Source organism: Entelurus aequoreus, linkage group LG17 (assembly GCF_033978785.1).
Source record: "Entelurus aequoreus isolate RoL-2023_Sb linkage group LG17, RoL_Eaeq_v1.1, whole genome shotgun sequence".
NCBI lineage: Eukaryota > Metazoa > Chordata > Actinopteri > Syngnathiformes > Syngnathidae > Entelurus > Entelurus aequoreus.
The window spans coordinates 44,783,081-44,803,057 of record NC_084747.1 but is presented as its reverse complement, the minus strand read 5'-3'; the positions used below and the strand labels follow the sequence as shown (position 1 = coordinate 44,803,057).

The following is a 19,977-nucleotide window of genomic DNA, read 5'->3' as shown; positions in this document are numbered from 1 at the left end:
CACGGCCGAGAGGCTCTCAGATACATGCTCATTCAGCCAAGACACCGTGAAGGCCGTCCGTCCCGGCGCCCAGCGCCAGCTCCGCAGCCCTGTCTCTTCATCCGCATCTCCTCTCCTCCAGTCTCTCCAAACGGACTGCGGTGTGGCATAGACCCAGCAGCTGGTGCCCACGGCCGAGAGACTCTCCGATACATGCTCATTCAGCCAAGACACCGTGAAGCCCGTCCGTCCCGGCGCCCTGCGCCAGCTCCGCAGCCCTGTCTCTTCATCTGCATCTCCTCTCCTCCAGTCTCTCCAAACGGACTGCGGTGTGGCAGAGACCCAGCAGCTGGTGCCCACGGCCAAATGGCTCTCCGGTACATGCTCATTCAGCCAAGACACCGTGAAGCCCGTCCGTCCCGGTGCCCAGCGCCAGCTCCGCAGCCCTGTCTCTTCATCCGCATCTCCTCTCCTCCAGTCTCTCCAAACAGACTGCGGTGTGGCAGAGACCCAGCAGCTGGTGCCCACGGCCGAGAGGCTCCCCGATACATGCTCATTCAGCCAAGACACCGTGTAGCCCGTCCGTCCGCAGCCCACAGCCCTGCCTCTTCATCCGCATCTCCTCTCCTCCAGTCTCTCCAAACGGACTGCGGTGTGGCATAGACCCAGCAGCTGGTCCCCACGGCCAAATGGCTCCCAGGAGGCAGATCCAGAAGCTCACAAAAAAGCACCGCAGGAGTCACGAAAATGCCACCCCTTGTCACACAGCCCCATAGGGTCCCGAACCAAAAGGCAAAAAAAAAACCAAGAGCACAGAGCTCCTGCCACCAGCAGCCACTACAGCGGTGCCATCTTGGAATCTCTTCACCTCATAAAACAAAAACAATGAACTTTAGAGTCTGGAACGTGAGCACACTTATGGACAGTTCCTCCAGTAATCATCCAGAAAGAAGATCTGCAATCATTGCCAAAGAGCTGAAAAGGTAGAAGATCGACATCGCTGCCCTGTCTGAAACCTGCCTGGTCAAAGAATTACAGTTAAAAGAGAAGGGGGAGATACACCTTCTTCAAAGTGGGATTTTCGATCAAAAACTGGATCATTTCCGAATCTCCAGTAGGCATCAATGAGCATCTGATGACCCTACGACTGAGGCTCTCAAATGAACAGATGGCCACAGCTTTGCCAACCATGGACTCACAGGATGAACACAAGGAGCTCTTTAATGCAACCCTAGACCAGGTTCTGTCCAACATCCTAATGCAACCCTAGACCAGGTTCTGTCCAACATCCTGAAAGTAGAGAACATTCTCCTACTCTGGGATTTCAATGGCAAGGATCACAAGCTTGGGAAAGGCAATCTAGACCAAGATTGTCTAGATTGTCCTCTTTAGTTAAAGTGTGCTGGACATGAGCTTGTGGTAGCTAACACCCTTTTCTGCCCAAGAAACAAGCTGAAAACATCCTAAATGAAGCACCGGCATATCACGATGTGGAACATGTTAAATCCACACATTCTGGTTTTGGCGGGGACTTCATCTCACAAGGAAAAGCATCTGATTGGCTCTCCTTCATAGCTAACCCCCACCTTTTATGTATGTCGTTAAAAGAGCTGGGATTAGATATATTACGAACTTGTCCCACCCATCGACAAGACAAATTAAAACAAACGGTAGGAAATGGATGGATGGATTTTGTTTGTCAACATTTTCATCTTTTATTTATATGTCATCAATTAATTGTGTTATCTTAGTCACCATAATCAGAATAGTTTTTATTGCCATTGTTTGAGAACGGGTTCACAAACTAGGAATTTTTCTTGGTGCAATCGTGCAACATAAAACACATAACACAGAATAGGTCATAAAAAGAGCTGTAACTGAGCTATCAGATCTAATTTTGTTTTGATTAGTTATTGTCTTTCTACCGGCTCTGACTTGAAAAATAAAAACCAAATAAAATGAACAGTTTACAGCCCAGGGCCAGTCTAAGATGCTGTTCTTTGAACTTTGCATTCTTAAATCGAATCCATATTTGCACATTAAGTTTCTCACCTAATTCCAGAGTTTAATTCCACTTAAATTCCCTAAATGCACAAAAATGTTTTAGATTGTTTATTCCTAAAATTATTTCTCCTCCCAGGATGAGAAGAATTGTACATTTTGTTAAACAGATTTTCATTTTTTTTGTGGTTTGAAAGTGTACAATATATTCCACATGTTATATTTATGAATAAGGGATGAGTATGGCCCTTGTATACAACTTTATGGATTACCCTGACATTTAATGGTTTACCCATATTGCTACACACTATTTCACATATTTTTGCCTTTATATTGATGTTGCTTTCCACTTCATGTGCTTAATGAGGTTTTCAGATTAATTATGAATTCTGCACCATAATTATACTATTTTTATATTTCCAAACATGTGTTTTATAAGTTCAAGGATAACCGTTTATCAAAACCATCTAGTTTGTTCATTTCTACCATATTTTTTTAACTTATGAATTTCCCCCCTAAACAGCATGCAGTCATGTCATCTGCAAATAGTATTAACTTTTAAGTCTTCTGGCTTTTCAAAATATATAAGTTGAATAACTTGGTCCTTGAAGTGACCTCTGGGGTATACCTCAAAGCACTGAGTAACCCCTGGACTCACATGTTGCAGTCATGTGAACACATGACACTAACTCAAGAGAAGTACAAAAAAAAAGGTAGCTTGCCCCCAATTCCCTTATAGATATCCTGAATAAGATTATTAAATCTTCATGTGCTTTCATTCCTCAATTATGGTTTGCATTGTGCACCATGCGTAAAAAAACAATTACGCCAATATTTTGGTTGTCTAAACATCTTTTAAACTGAAATATGCAGGGACAACTTTGGTATTCAAGATGCTAAAACCAATCCAAAAGATTAGACAAGCCAAGTACATGGACATCATTTATTATAAATTACATATAAAATACAATATAAACAAATTTCAACAGCGTTAACAATTGAGACTGGGGAATATTAAGGACACTTAACAGGCAACGCATCATTAGATCGACTTCTTGTCTCGGGTTATCTTCCACAATTTCCAAACTTGATCCAGTGTCCTCCAATCAGCGGAAAAGGGAGCAGTGTTGCATCACTTTTCAGCTTCATTTTAAGATCATGATGATGATGATTAACACCCCAGTCAGTTTAAAAGACATTGCGGGGGCTTTAAGCACAGTAAGCGCAAAAAATACACAACCAAAAAACAGGATGCGTACGTTCATATAACATTTTGGGTTTTGGATAATAAAAAAAAAAGGGCCACCAGGGTCAAGATGAGCTCCCCCCTGGCTTGCCCTTCATAAGCTTCATTGGAACGTTTTGGCTGAAACCTGAACCATCAGCAACTGTGAATCCAGCCATAGTGGTGTGAAACGACGTTAAAAACAACAAACCAAAAGCACCCAGTTCTGCATACGTGTGATCATTTAACAGCCTGAACAGGACCTGGAATCATTGAAGAAAGGAAAGAGACTCCAAGCAGCTGATACTAGGCATTGTGTTTTTGTGCACCACAACAATCAATTTGAAAAAAAAAATCCCAGTAATTGTTAAAATTGTGAGTTTGAAGGCTGCACAGTTTGGGGTCATGAAGTGAGTCATGCCATACAGGGATTAAGAATGAACTTTTTTGGACATTTTCAGGAAGAATTATCTTTAGCATCGACAGTTATAAATAAAATACACCCAAAAGAGATCAAACTGCTTAAATGTAACTCTGGTTATAATTTAAAGATTGTCTTTTTTGCAATTGGCAAACTAGCATAGATCCAAGGCTCTCATAATTACTCATCTTTCTCGTGGTTGGCGTTCCCGTTCATGACGCCATTGCTGTGATGTGCCCAGGTCTGAGCCTGCAGGACCTTGGGCAGCCTTTTGCCTTTGGTGTAGGCGTGGTACCAGAAGTTGAGGAAGAGGAAGAGGAAGATGAGGCCGTACACACCGATGATGTAAACAAAAATGGGGAACTGGTAAGGGCAGTCTCGCATGAAGAAATACTGGGAGATGTGGCTGGTCACCATCACAAACTGGATCTTGAAGGGCACAGAAATACAGTTAGGGTAAGAGATGTCCGATATCGGACTGCCGATAATATCGACCGATAAATGCTTTAAAATGTAATATCGGTATCTTTTTCAAAAAGTAAAATGTATGACTTTTTTAAAACGCCGCTGTGTACACGGACGTAGGGAGAAGTACAGAGCGCCAATAAACCTTAAAAGGCATTTTGCCTTTGCGTGCCGGCCCAGTCACCTAATATCTACGGCTTTTCACACAAGTGAATGCAATGCATACTTGGTCAACAGCCATACAGGTCACACTGAGGGTGTCCGTATAAACAACTTTAACACTATTACAAATATGTGCCACTGTGAACCCACACCAAACAAGAATGACAAACAGTTTGGGAGAACATCCGCACCGTAACACAACATAAACACAACAGAACAAATACCCGGAACCCCTTGCAGCACTAACTCTTCCGGGACACTACCTCAACCCTACCCACCCCAATCCCGCCCACCTCATGCTCTCTCAGGGAGAGCATGTCCCAAATTCCAAGTTGCTGTTTTGAGGCATGTTAAACAATAATGCACTTTGTCACTTCAATAACAAATATGGCAGTGCCATGTTGGCATTTTTTTCCATAACTTGAGTTGATTTATTTTGGAAAACCTTGTTACATTGTTTAATGCATCCAGCGGGGCATCACAACAAAATTAGGCATGTCTTAATTCCACGACAGTATATATCGTATCGGTTGATATCAGAATAGGTCATTAAGAGTTGGACAATATCAGAATATCAAATATCGGCAAAAAAGCCATTATCGGACATCTCTAGTTAGGTTTGCTTCATATTCATCCACACAGTATAAGCACTGCGACCATATTTCATTGTTCTTAATGTGCAATGACAATAAAAGCCTTTTCTATTTCTTCACTGATAAGGACTTTAAAAATGGGGTTTGGTACGCAAAACCAATTTTTACAGGTTGGCACCCATTTGTGTATTTCATCTCTATATAACTCCAAAATTGTAATCCAAACCATGGAGGCACTTTTGCCGCTTTCCAAAAACAAGCTGTTTGAAAATGTAAACATAAATGACATATTTTGCTTTAGTTATGTCCAAAGTTTTATTCCGTTGTAGTCGTGAAGTTCCTTATTTGTCCTCTATCCTACTGTTGTGGGGCGGATTGGCTGGTATCAGGATGGTGAACTCCTCTGCTGTTGCCATTTCTAATTAAAAAGTAGCGTATTTTAAACTTATGTTATTAGACTCGTTATGGAAGCGCTAAAATTACAACATGGTTGACAGGGTGGAGAAGCCCACAAGAGGCTTGGCCTGGAGGAGGACTTGAGAACGTAAATAACTGCCCACAAGGTAGTATTTTGAATGATAAAATAAATAAAAATCATATGACGCTTCCAGGGTTGTACGGTATACCGGTGTTAGTATAGTAACGTGATACTTGGGGTTAAATCACCAAAAATGATTCCCGGGCGCGGCACCGCTGCTGCCCACTGCTCCCAGGGGGTGATCAAGGGGATGGGTCAAATGCAGAGGACAAATTTCACCACACCTAGTGTGTGACAATCATTGGTACTTTAACTACTAATTAATCATATTCGGTACTATACAACCTCTAAAAAGTGCCGGTCAACCACCCACCGCCCTTGTGTCGTGTCATTGCTGGTTTACGAGCAGACGAGCATGTTCAGCAGGGCACAATCACAGAGTACATACAAGCAGACAGTGTGTAAACTGAAAAGGGAGAACGGACTAATTTTGGCTTAAAAACTAAAGATAAAAGTGAAGTTACAACATTGAAACGCCCTCAGGAAGAAGTGCTCTGAGACATGGCTAGCTAGCTAGCGGCTAACGTCTATCCCCAGTCTGCAGTGTTTTAGCTACTTCTAAATCACTATCTTCGCCTCCATGGCGACAAATAAAGTAAGTTTCTTACAAGTATCATCCCTGCAGGACGAGGAATAGCTAAACATGCTTCACTACACACCGTGGCTCACCGGCTTCACAATGTAAACAAACGCCCTTGGTGGATCTACACCTAACATCCACTGTAATGATGCCAAGTACAAGAGCGTATATCTAGTCGGTACTACTATAATTACATCGATATTTTTTAGCATCACAAAATCTTGCGTTTTTTAAAAAATTCATATTGTTTATAAACTCAGGAAATATGTCCCTGGACATGAGGACTTTGAATATGACCAATGTATGATCCTCTAACTACTTTGTATCGGATTGATACCCAAATTTGTGGTATCATCCATCCTTTTTCAACCGCTTGTCCCTTTCAGGGTCGCGGGGGGTGCTGGAGCCTATCTCAGCTGCATTCGGGCAGAAGGCGGGGTACACCCTGGACAAGTCGCCACCTCATCGCAGGGCCAACACAGACAGACAACATTCACACACTAGGGCCAATTTAGTGTTGCCAATCAACCTATCAAAACTAATGTAAAGTATCCAAACAGAAGAATAAATGATTACATTTTAACAGAAGTGTAGATAGAACATGCTAAAAGAGAATGTAAGCACATATGAACAGTAAATGAACAAGTAGATTAATAATTCATTTTCTACCACTTGTCCTTAATAGTTTTGATAAAATGACAATATGTTACTGCATATGCCAATCAATCAATGTTTATTTATATAGCCCTAAATCACAAGTGTGTCAGCAGACTTAATTAGGAGCCTTTGTTTGCTTATTACTAAAAGACCTGGGGCCGTACTTATCAAGCTTCTTAGAATTACTCCTAAGAAGTCTGCTAAGAGTTGACTTAAGAGTAAATAAATTCTTCGCTGAAAGCTGCACTTAAAAGTTAGTTATCAAGCGTCTTACTCACACTTTCAGCGAAGTGTAGGACTGAATCTTAAGTGTCACTCAGAGCTGAATTACGACATTACTATGTGCCGTAAACGGAATTTTAGGTGACGTAATTTCTGTGTCCATAGAAATGACCAATCACGGAATGGAATCCGTTGTCTAAGAATAAAGAAATATCTTGGAAATATTTAAGTGGACAATGGGAGTGTATATTTTGACAATAAACTACAAAATAATACAAAACAAACTAGTCCCCGCCGGCACTCACGCTACCGCTCCCTCTCTTCTATCGCCCACACTCACTGACGTCACTCACCTCACGGCCACACACATACGCTACTGTCATAACATTTTCTTTCCAATTCATTAATTAGGCAACTAATTTGAAACTGGTGTGGGTGGCTCTATATATACTAGCCCACTGCAGACACATGCGGAAATCAACAAGGAATCGAAAAGTATTAAATCTGTGACAAAAATAATATCCGCTCCGTCTAAACGATACCGTTTGATCAGCTGCTCGTCATCAAAAAAAAACAAAAAACATTGTTCCGTTCCCTGAACGTTCGCGCACGTCTCTCGCCTCAGTGCCATCCCCTGCTGGCAACTCCTAACCACTTAAGACACCTCTGAAGGTCTCTTAAATATCGTGGAGAGTAGGAGTGATTCTTAGACTTAAGAACGTTGATAAAAAGCTTTTATTCTTAAGTTTGAGAGTAGGACTAAATTTCGCAAATTCTCAGGACTTAAGTGTAAAATGGCACTCGAAGAAGCTTGATAAGTACAGCCCTAGATGTCTATGTTCACTATTTTATTTAAGGACAAACTTGCAATAAGAAACATACGTTTAACGTACCCTAAGATGGTAGGTAATTTTTTTCCCCATTATGCTGATTCAGTCCCTTTCCCCATCACAACCATGCTAGAATTCATTGAGCACTCTATTGGAGCACATGAGTAAAAGTATTTAAAGCAAACAAACTATACAAAAAAGGTAGATATGACATACCAGCTGAATGGTGGTGAGGTACTTCTTCCACCACAGGTACTTCTGGTAGTTGGGGCCCATAGCGGTCAGACCGTAGTAGGAGTACATGATTACATGGACAACACAGTTGAGAAGAGCGTGGAATGTCCCCATACCACCTGAAAAAAAAAAATGAAGTTGGAATGCCGAAATCTGCTTGAATGCAAAAAAATAAGTTTAAAAAAAATAAAATAAATAAAAGCAGAGTACAAGAGGTAGGTTATTATACCTCCGGCAAAGCGCACCCCAAACCACCAGGTAAAAGGCATGATGGAGTGATGGTACACATGAAGAAAGGTCACCTGGTTGTTTTTCTTTCTTAGCACAAAGAAAATCTAAAAAAAAAAATAGACAATTTTAGATTGAGCCAACTCTAACACCATGACATCACTTACTGTGTCAAACATCTCAATGAACTTAGAGAAGTAGTAAAGCCAGCACGTTGCCGCCATCTAGAGGAAACAAAGATGCAATGCATGATTAGAACATAAACGCCAACTGGCTACAATATACAAACCCGCAAAATCTCTATTTAATACAAACACAATATTGCTAAAAAGTATATTTCGGTAACAGCATGCACAATTGACAGTCAAGACTCTTATGCTTTAACAGATTTAGATTATAGTTTGACTGTAGGTACACCTTCACAGTAATGAGAGCCAATACAAGTTATTTTTAAACATTCTGCCCAGAAAAAGACAGTTTAGATTGACACTGTGGCAGCCAAAGAACACAAGTAGGGCCCCTCTTTGCATGAAGACGCTCATGAAAAATGTTAATGAATGACGGGGCCATTCACATAAAATTTTACCACAGACGTACTGTATTCCTAGTTCTCTAGACAACAGGAATATAAGGCTCCAGTGGCACATAGCACTACTTGTCAGGCAGAGGCACTTGTTCAAATATCTGTCAAGAGTTTAATATTTAACTTTTAATGTTAGTTTCTGCGTTAATTTCTTTCCCATTAACTTGTTTTAGTATAAAGCATAGGTCAATTTAAGTTTGATGATTACAAGTATTAAAATCTAACAAAGTGGAAAAAAATAATAGATGAGGGCCTCCAAATAAAGTTCCGCTTAGGGCCCCAATTTAGCCAGGGGCAGATGTATACATTTAACACTTACACCACAACAGTCACAACTGATACCTTCGACTTAAAACCTGATTGAGACTTGTATTAGTAGATTGCACAGTACATATTCCGTACAATTGACCACTAAATGGTAACACCCGAATAAGTTTTTCAACTTTAAGTCGGGGTCCATGTAAATCAATTAATGGTATAAATATATACTATCAGCATAATACAGTCATCACACAAGTTAATCATCATCAGAGTATATACATTGAATTATTTACAATCTGGGGGGTGGGATTAGGCTTGGTTGATATCAGCACTTCAGTCATCAATAATATCTGAGAAATGGACATTGAAACAGTGTAGGTCTGACTTCATAGGATATGTACAGCGAGCAGTGAACATAGTGAGCTCAGAAAGCATAAGAACAAGTATATACATTTGATTAATTACAATACGGGGAGGTGGGATGTGGTGGGGAGAGGGTGTTAGTCTAGGGTTGTAGTTGCCTGGAGGTGTTCTTTAGTGCGGTTTTTAACCTAGCAGTTTATTTTGCATTAAATGTTGAGAAATTAATAGTATGTTAACTCCATTTACCCTGACAGCTTGTGGTGAGTTGGAGTAGTCAACCAGGTCGCAGCGAAAGGAGTATCCTGTTCCCCATCCTGACATGATAAACTAGACACACATTCCAGTCAGTGAAACAAGCACATGGTTTAAGGCAAAAAAAAATTGTTTTAAAAAGCCATCTGGTCAATAATGCAAAACAACCAAATACATCAGTCCTAATGACGCATGAAACATTTCAGTTACATTTAACATGTCAATGAGCAGGAAGGCTGCACATGGCCCTTCACCGTCACTCCGTACACCCACCTCATAGCACATGTAGAGCGACAGCGCCACCACGCCGAAGTTATAAACCACCAAAACTCCCCTGAGGTCAAAGGCTTTGCGGTTCTCCATGAAGCGAGGCCCCAGCGACATGACAAAGTAAATGTACGCCATGATGATGACGGTCTGGGGTACGGGAGATGACATGAGCAGCCAGTTTCCAGTCCGAGAGTCTGGAACAAGGCGAAAAAGGTGGTCAGCGCTGATAACAGATTTAAACAAATGGGGAATTAAAATAAAAACCAACCTGCATTTTGGATGAAGCTATCATACATGAGTTCAGCTGAAGACTTTATATTATTCAGTTCCATTTCCAGACTGGATAGTGACAAGTTTACCTAAAAAAGGAGAACATGGAGGAACTTAATTTAGGTGCAACAAACATGTTTTCCATTTGACCAATTAACCTTTGCAAGTGGTACACAGCTCAGTACCATGAATGGGCATGGCTCTGTCAAATAAGTTTCAATTTAACTGAAAGTCAAATAAAATTAAACATTTCAAAAATGCCTGGAATGAGAGGTTGCAGTCATTCAGTCACACACAAAGCCCGGCGTGTACACGCAGTACAATGAGTGACAGCCTCCTTACCAACAGTGGGATCATGTTTGTATTAAAATGGCTAAACCAACTATGCTAAAAAATAAAGGCAGATCAGCACAATGTGAAATACCGTTGCTCTAATGAACCCCAATCCTATAAATGAAATACCAAGTACAAGAGTATAATTGCTCAATTATAATACATGTAAAGGACAAAAGAACTCAGAAAATGGAAGACACTCCTGCCAGAGGCAAAGATTATGTAATCTCAGAATAAAATCGTATTTCAGCAAAAATAATTAAATTGAATAAAAATCCCACTATGAAAACAAAAGCCAAAAATTCAGCAATAAACAGCTCTAAGCAATGACGTGACTTTTTTATTTTTTATTCTCAATTGTTAGCATTCAAGAAACACATTTTCTTTGATGCGCCTGAAAGCATGGCAGCACATCACAGTAACTCCTTTGACTTCCTTCATTTTAGGTAATATTCAACTTTTTTGGCTTTTTTTTTATCACTTGGGAACAATTTCCCTTGTGGATCAACAAAGTTTGTGTAAGTCTAAGTCTAAACAAGGCAATTGTGCAACACTGCAGGGCTATTCAACTAGCAGCCCCGGGGGCCAAATCCAGCCCAGGAATGACACTAGACCGACCCACGGGACCAATTTTTTTTTAAAAAAAACACTAAAGTGTGCCTGATCTACATTGACTATCTCTCCTTAAAAACACCAGACCTCCTGTTGCACAGAGAGCCATTTATTGTAGTGAATTTAGCAACACTGACTAAATTAGACCAAAATCAAACGTTCGCTGCAGATGATGTTCTTGTGAATATACAAAATTAAGAATGCTGGTGAAAGGTCCTTAGCCTTCTGGAACGTGGCAAGCAAAACTATTTAGATCAGGGGTGTCAAACGTACAGCCCTAGGCCGGATCAGGTCCGCAAACAGGTTTTATCCAGCCCGCAGGATGAGTTTGCCATGTATAAAAATGTACCTGAAATTTTTTAATGAAAGAAACAGCTGTTCTAAATGTGTCCAGTGGATGTCACAATAGCAATTCTTTTGTATCTTTGTAGATGCTACATATGTACAAAATGATGCTAAAATGATCAAACTGTATAAATAACATCCTTTAATTTGATTTTGATATTTTTTTAATCTTGATAGATTGAAAATTAACACCAATGAGTTGACTGATATAATTTATTCAGAAAATATAAATAACAGCAAATAAAGATAGAATACTATTAACATGCAAGTGTAAAAAAAAACATGATTTGGACAAATTCAGAATGTGCTTGTTCTATTTTTAAACAAAAAAAAATCTGAAGTTGTCTTTATTTTTAAGTTATCGTGCCGTGATTTTACCAGCCCGGCCCACTCGGGAGTAGATTTTTTTTCTCCATGTGGCCCCCCGATCCAAAATGAGTTTGACACCCCTGAGTTAGATGAACAGCCTTGCAATACTGTGCGCTACCTCCTGAAAATACAACAGATTTAATTGCTCAGTCAGCCACAAGGTATCAGTATCTAGTAGAAAAAGTAAAGTGTGCCCCGCTAAGACGAAACTAGTTAGACTGGTTGTATCGAACAGACCAGTTCAAGAACAATGACATGGGAGGAAACCTGGAAGTGGGTGTATTAGAAAAGACAGCTTTAAAAAAATTAAAAATAATAACACTACTGTGCACTTAATTATCTGGCCGCTTCTATGTTAGCCACCTCTCGGTTTATAAAGTATATTTTCTGCTGGATCTACTCCAGGTTATATTGTACATAGTAATCGTTACATATTGTATAACAATTATTTATCAGTATATCATATATAGTGTGTGTAGTACACCTATACCATATCGTGCGTGTAGTACACCTATACCATATCGTGCGTGTAGTACACCTATACCATATCGTGCGTGTAGTACACCTATACCATATCGTGCGTGTAGTACACATACCATATCGTGCGTGTAGTACACATATACCATATAGTGCGTGTAGTACACATATACCATATAGTGCGTGTAGTATACATATACTATATAGTGTGTGTAGTATACATATACTATATAGTGTGTGTAGTATACATATACCATATAGTGAGTGTAGTATACATATACCATATAGTGTGTGTAGTATACATATACCATATAGTGTGTGTAGTATACATACATACATACAATAGGTAAATATTACATATGTGTTGCATTGCTACTACGGTACATTTTTAGTCTACTTTACACCTGCATTATACTTACACTTTACATCATTTGTAACTGAGCCACTGTGTGGAACAATTTCCCTTGTGGATCATTAAAGTTTGTCTAAGTCGAAGAGGATGTACAAGAAAGCAGAAAAATGACTGATAAGTATCTTTGTAAGAGCGTTTTAACCGGAAGACGGTTTCTTCTGAGAGCATATACAAGCTGATACAACGCTCCATGCGAACAGACCAGTTAAAGAACAATTACATGGTCAAAGCTCCAAGTGGAGGGAAACCGAAAATGGGTTTATTAGAAAAGACAACTTAAAAAAAAAAAAGAAAAAAAAAGACCGCAACTAAGAGGAAGTACAAGAGCACAAAGCAGAAAAATGACTGATACGTACCGTTGGAAGAGCGTTTAACACCGGAAGGTGGTTTCTACTGAGAGCATGTATATTACTACAAGCTGACACAACGCTCCAATTAACATTCTTCACATTTTCCTAACCCTTCATTGTCAATTAACTTTAGCATTGCTTCAAATGGTCTTTGAGAGCATTTAGTTTCTCACTTTTAAAAAAACACAGACACCGCGAAAATGCTATTTAATGGCGGAAGAGAACAAAGCCCTTTGAAGAGCAAAAGGTACTTCACTCAGTTTCAAGCCTAAAAGCGCCTTCGTGAGTTGCAACAATTTCGGACTGGACAAGCACTTTCGCCACAAAGCTCATACAACACTCGACAAAACTCCCTTGCAAAAAATCTAGTAAGTAAAAACTTTATTAGAATTCCTTTTTTAAAGTTATATACATGTACGTTAGCCGCCAAATATATTTTAAAATTGATAAGATTCGCACACTCATTTTTTTAGACTTTACCTCCAAGTCGAAGCTCCTTTATAGTTTTAACACAATCTCTTAAGTTTCGAAATAACACTTTCGAGTTAAAAGTTGTCACTTTACCTGTAATTCTTCCGTTTTGACGGTCGAAGGAAATCCTTTTTTTTTTTTTAATGAAAAGTGGCTTTAAAAAAAGAAACAAAAAAATATCCCCGCCCGGCTTCACACAGGTGCGTCTTGAGCTTAGTTCATGCAGTGATGGTGCATCCCGCGCTACTTATAGCATCCGCAAGGGGCGGGTTCTAGGACTCCTTCTCGATCGTGATTGGTCCGTTTGCATACGCTATGATTCCCGACCAATGACTCAAATGAAGACGTCACAAGTTATCATGCAGCCAATCAATGACTTCTAGTGGAACTATTCAGCAGTACAATATGTACTACAAGTACAATATGTACTACAAATGTACTATGACTAGGGATGTCCGATAATGTTTTTTTGCCGATATCCGATATTGTCCAACTCTTTAATTACAGATACCGATATCAACCGATACTGATATATACAGTCGTGGAATTAACACATTATTATGCCTAATTTGGACAACCAGGTATGGTGAAGATAAGGTCCTCTTAAAAAAATAAAATAAAATAAAATAAGATAAATAAATTAAAAACATTTTCTTGAATAAAAAAGAAAGTAAAACAATATAAAAACAGTTACATAGAAACTAGTAATTAATGAAAATTATTCAAATTAACTGTTAAAGGTTAGTACTATTTGTGGACCAGCAGCACGCACAATCATGTGTGCTTACGGACTGTATCCCTTGCAGACTGTATTGATATATATTGATATATAATGTAGGAACCAGAATATTAATAACAGAAAGAAACAACCCTTTTGTGTGAATGAGTGTGAATGAGTGTAAATGGGGGAGGGAGGTTTTTTGGGTTGGTGCACTAATTGTAAGTGTATCTTGTGTTTTTTTATGTTGATTTAATTAAAAAACAAACAAAAAAAACAAAAACAAAACATATACCGATAAAAAAAAACAAAAAACAATACCGATAATTTCCGATATTATATTTTAAAGTATTTATCGGCCAATAATATCGGCAGGCCGATCGTACATCTCTAACTATGACACAAATATTATTTATGTATTTAATATTTGTACGCTTACTATGGTATATTATTTATTTATTCACTGTTCTGTTACAGAGAACAAGGAAATTGGATAAAAATTGTTATGGTATGAAAAGCGGTAGGATTAAATAAGCTCTGCTTCTTCCAACTCCTTTTCGGACGTGCTGTAATGAAACAACTGGAACTGTGTGATGCATTACATTGTATCGTATGCATGTTGGAAATAAACTGAAACTGAACTGAACTGAATATGTCTCCGTAACTCCACAAGTATACCGGTACATATAAAAGGAATGAGAATCAGTATATGTGTCCGCTTGAGCTCAGCCATTTAATCAAAATGAGACACATATTAGAAAAAAGTACAAAAAGAGGGATTTGTTGGAATTTATAAAACACAAAAATGTGGCATTGTACGGTTTCCACATTTTTCATGCGTTTCCATGAGTAACAACAATTTAGTTTCAGTGATACAGGATTTTAAAAGTTCTATTGTGAATCAAGAGTGAAACTGGTTCAAACATTGTTACAAAAGGCAACATGTTAAAATGAAGTAAAGGAGGTGCTCCAGTTTCAACATACAGGACCCACCGACAAACACACATGCAAATGAGTACTGGTAATGACAATTAGTTTGTCAACGCAATGTCACGCCCTGCTTTTGAGGTACACATGAAAAAAAACATGTAATACTAGGAATCTCACAGTCACATATGCATATATGACAGCCCTCTCGCTGTCTAAACAACTAAAATGTCACTCTCCTGGAAATATGTCCATGCCATAATCACCGCATCACAACAGTAGTGTGTGTGTGTGTGTGTGTGTGTGTGTGTGGGGATAGCTATTCCACTTTCTGTGAAACTTGGTGGAAGCGTCCACATAGAGTGATATGCAGGAGTGTCTTCTATCTTAGAGGTGAAATTTGCGAAGGCCGTCGTTAGTCTTCATCACTCCACGTGTCCTGAAAGGCGGGATTGACCGATGACCGGCCAGGAGCATGCTGTAAAATAAAATACCACATAGTAAAAAAGGAAAGGAGGGTTATAATAATTTAAAAAATCCCTTGGAGTCTTTCATGAATGTTCATAATCATTCACTAGGACTTGAGTGACTCATTCATCATGATTTATGGTCAAAAGGTAAAATGTGGGAGTTAAAGTTAAAGTCCCAATGATTGTCACACACACACTGGGTGTGGTGAAATTATCCTCTGTATTTGACCCATCCCCATGTTCACCCCCTGGGAGGTGAGGGGAGCAGTGAGCAGCAGCGGGGGCCGCACTCGGGAATCATTTGGTGATTTAACCCCCAATTCCAACCCTTGATGCTGAGTGCCAAGCAGGGAGGGAATGTATCCCATTTTTTGTAGTCTTTGGTATGACTCAACCGAACATTGTTGCTTATTGCTTTTTCTTTGGCCTTTTTGTGTTTTTTCTTCTTCTTTTTTATGCCAACACAGTGCGTGGAAATGACGAGAGAAGCTTGCTTTGTCTTTACTTTTATTTTTCTTGTATTTAGTAGTAATCGTTAACTTCTGTTTATATTTCTGGTATTTAGGAAAGTCAAAATATAGTTTGAAACATCAATTTGACCCTATCCACAAGTTTTGCTTTTCTATTGCTATAAAAAAAAAAAACAGCGCAACTGGTGGCAAAACAAAAAGACTGATAACCATAGAACATTAAATGTAATATACAGTGACATAAGAAAGGGAATGGTTGATTAGTACATTTATGTTTAACACATTAATTTGACTAAGCCGGGGGTCAGCAACCCGCGGCTCTAGAATCACATTTGGCTCTTGAGCGGCTCCCTGGAGCTTTTTCAAAAATGTATGGAAACGAAAAAAAATGGGGTGAAAAATATATTTTTTGTTGTAATATGGTTTCTGTAGGAGGACAAACACGACACAAACCTTCCTAATTGTTAGAAAGCCCACAGTTTAATATGTTTGTGTTTATGCTTCACTGATGAGTGTATTTGACGAGCGCCGTTTTGTCCTACTAATTTCAGCGGCCCTTGAACTCACCGTTGTGTGGACTGTGACTCAACAGTTTGTTTACATGTACAACTTTCTCTGACGCTGCCACAGAAAGACGTGTTTTATGCCACTCCTTCTTCGTCTCATTTTGTCCACCAAACATTTTATACTGTGTGTGAATGCACAATGGTGTGCTTTGTTGATATTATTGACTTATTGGAGTGCATGACTGCAAGCTAATCAATGCTAACATGCTATTTAGGCTAGATGTATGTACATTTTACATCATTATGCCTCGTGTGTAGGTATATTTGAGCTCATTTAATTTATTTTACTTATGTTAATGTATATGTGCATGTCTCATAATACATTATCCATCCATCCATTCTCTACCGCTCGTCCCTTTTGGGGTCGCGGGGGGTGCTGGAGCCTATCTCAGCTGCATTCGGGCGGAAGGCGGGGTACACCCTGGACAAGTCGCCACCTCATCATACATTATCTGTATGTAATATTGGCTGCATTTCTGCACTGTTTGTGTGCCATGTTGTTCCAGACCACAGCAAACATTGCCCAGCTTGCAAAGATTGTAATAAATCCATTAGAAGTAGACAGCCTGCTGTTTCCTTTAACTTGGACACACACACATCTATAACGTTGGCCATTCTAAGACAGTCATTTCCAAGAGTTATCTCACCCTCTGAGAAGTTTTATTAATGATTTCCAATGCCCTGCGATGAGGTGGCGACTTGTCCAGGGTGTACCCCGCGTTCCGCCCGATTGTAGCTGAGATAGGCTCCAGCGCCCCCCGCGACCCCGAAGGGAATAAGCGGTAGAAGATGGATGGATGGATGGATGTTGTAAAAATGTGTAGAATAAATATTACATTTCAACATTTCTGTCAACAAAGATTTGCGTCAGCCTGCGACACATAGTCATTTTGATAGTAGGCTAATATAACTACTTAGACACTTACATCATGTGTTGCCATCACTATAACACATATATAAATATTTTAATTTTTTGCGGCTCCAGACAGATTACTTTTTTGTATTTTTGGTCCAATATGGCTCTTTCAACATTTTGGGTTGCCGACCCCTGGACTAAACTGATGCGACTACCATGCTAAATGACTCATCTTCAAAGGCTGAGTAGTTTTACTCTATTTTACTTTTAGTGTCAATATTTCACTTGTTTATACTTCTGACATTTGAGAATGTTAAAGTGTAATTTTAAACATTACTTGTACAATTACAAAGGTTTCATGATGAAGTTTTACTCTGGAATAGATTAATTTACTCAATCATATTATTTTCTAAGGTGAAAAAATAATTTCTGCCTCACAAAATGGACACCGTAAATATTCTCTTTCCGCTAATTGGGCTTTACGTCTTATTCTGAAACTAGTTATTCATCATTTTGTCGGAAATAGATAAAAATAATGAAATGCAAAGCCAACGTTTAAATCCTCCTCCTATTGTTGTTATTTTGTCATCCGAAGTGTCTAGAACTGTGAGTCACACAACAGGTATTTAAAAAGGAAGAAACAACGTGTGTGTAATTAAGGTACATGAATTGCAGCACTCATCTTTGTGCGATGATGTCATGAAAGTAGTTATTCATCATTTTGTCGGTAATAGATAAAAATAATTAGGGATGTCCGATAATGGCTATTTTGCTGATATCCGATATTGTCCAACTTTTAATTACCGATACCGATATATACAGTCGTGGAATTAACACATTATTATGCCTAATTTGGACAACCAGGTGTGGTGAAGATAAGGTCCTTTTTTTAAAAATTAATAAAATAAAATAAGAGAAATAAATTTAAAAACATTTCTTGAATAAAAAAGAAAGTAAAACAATATAAAAACAGTTACATAGAAACTAGTAATTAATGAAAATTAGTCAAATTAACTGTTAAAGGTTAGTACTATTAGTGGACCAGCAGCACGCACAATTTATGTGTGCTTACGGACTGTATCCCTTGCAGACTGTATTGATATATTTTGATATATAATGTAGGAACCAGAATATTAATAACAGAAAGAAAGAACGCTTTTGTGTGAATGAGTGTAAATGGGGAAGGGAGGTTTTTTGGGTTGGTGCACTAATTGTAAGTGTATCTTGTGTTTTTTATGTTGATTTAATAAAGAAAAACCAAAAAAACAACAACAAAAACCGATAATTAAAAAAACGATACCGATATTTTCCGATATTACATTTTAAAGCATTTATCGGACATCTCTAAAATAATGAAATGCAAAGCCAACATTCAAATCCTCCTCCTATTGTTGTTATTTTGTCATCCGAAGCGTCTAGAACTGTGAGTCACACAACAGGTATTTAAAAAGGGAGAAACAACGTGTGTGTAATCAAGGTACATGAATTGCAGCACTCATCTTTGTGCGATGATGTCACTGTGCTAAAGACAAAAAAAGGGTGACTATACACAGGTAACAGAGCCTTGTAAAGTAATGTCACCTCAGATGACGACTCCTCCACATCTGGGGCACGCGGGACAGGAACCCACGCCAGGATGTTTCCATCTTTACCTGCACTGTACAGCTCCTACACAACATGAACAGACACATTATTGTGACGCATGTTGTCCCTTTTTACTGCCCTTTTAGTGTTTGAAACTTGACCTTGTTTGAGTGATGAAGCTCTTACAAGCACAACAAATTACAAGGCCATGTGAGGACGTTTGACGGAGTTATAAGAATGTGAACTTCGAAAAGGTACATTTAAATTACTGCCAGTGTTTGCGTACTGTGAATAAAACTGTGTGAAATTGCATCTTCTGCGTACACTTAATGTGGACAGTTGACTTTCAATAAATACAAATAAAAAAAATAATTCTAAATTATTAAAAAATTAACTAAGCAAGACAAAAACAACTCTGAATAATCTAAATGCTGTTACACTTTGACAGGTCTAGTAAATGATTAAAAAAAGAGGTTAAAACAATGTTTATTACACAATCCTTCCCTTAAGATACAATAAAGATGATGTGCAAGAGGGTTGATGATGCAAGGAGTTCATGCAATGTTAATTCACCATATGAACTAATTACATTATATTATTAAGACAAGTTTGCTTGTTCGTTTGTTTTGATTACAAAGTCAGCTTCATTATGTACGTAAGCCCAACAGAACTGAAATGGTGCACAACGAAGATAAAAGTAGAGAAAATAGCAAAAAAAAAAAAAAAAAAGGTTACAATAATTAAAAAATAACACATACTGTAATACAAATATATAATGCAAAAAATACAAAAGTATAAATACAGGAATATGCAAATGATAATAGTGATATACCAGTAATAGCACCAATAATATTATTACTACTACTAAGAATAATAATAATAA

General features: G+C 38.6%; 2 protein-coding genes across 3 annotated transcripts in view; both read right to left on the bottom strand.

Annotated features, from left to right (window-relative positions):
* Nucleotides 1-2,909: 2,909 nt before the first annotated feature.
* Nucleotides 2,910-13,738, bottom strand: elovl7a (ELOVL fatty acid elongase 7a). Its single transcript, XM_062025748.1, has 8 exons — nucleotides 13,597-13,738; nucleotides 10,133-10,223; nucleotides 9,868-10,058; nucleotides 9,589-9,669; nucleotides 8,303-8,359; nucleotides 8,137-8,242; nucleotides 7,890-8,026; nucleotides 2,910-4,055 (listed from the first exon to the last, which is right to left on the bottom strand). Exons 2-8 carry the CDS (start codon nucleotides 10,194-10,196, stop codon nucleotides 3,807-3,809), a joined length of 885 nt encoding a protein of 294 aa, XP_061881732.1. The 5' UTR covers nucleotides 10,197-10,223; nucleotides 13,597-13,738; the 3' UTR covers nucleotides 2,910-3,806.
* Nucleotides 13,739-14,940: 1,202 nt separating this feature from the next.
* ercc8 (excision repair cross-complementation group 8) overlaps nucleotides 14,941-19,977 on the bottom strand; it is a 29,674-nt gene continuing 24,637 nt past the window's right edge. For both annotated transcript variants that reach the window (XM_062024266.1, XM_062024267.1), the window contains 2 exons: nucleotides 19,092-19,178; nucleotides 14,941-15,626 (listed from right to left, as the gene is read on the bottom strand). In XM_062024266.1, coding sequence (XP_061880250.1) covers nucleotides 15,564-15,626; nucleotides 19,092-19,178 — 150 coding nt within the window. In that variant the 3' untranslated portion in view covers nucleotides 14,941-15,563. The remainder of the gene's footprint in view (nucleotides 15,627-19,091; nucleotides 19,179-19,977) is intronic.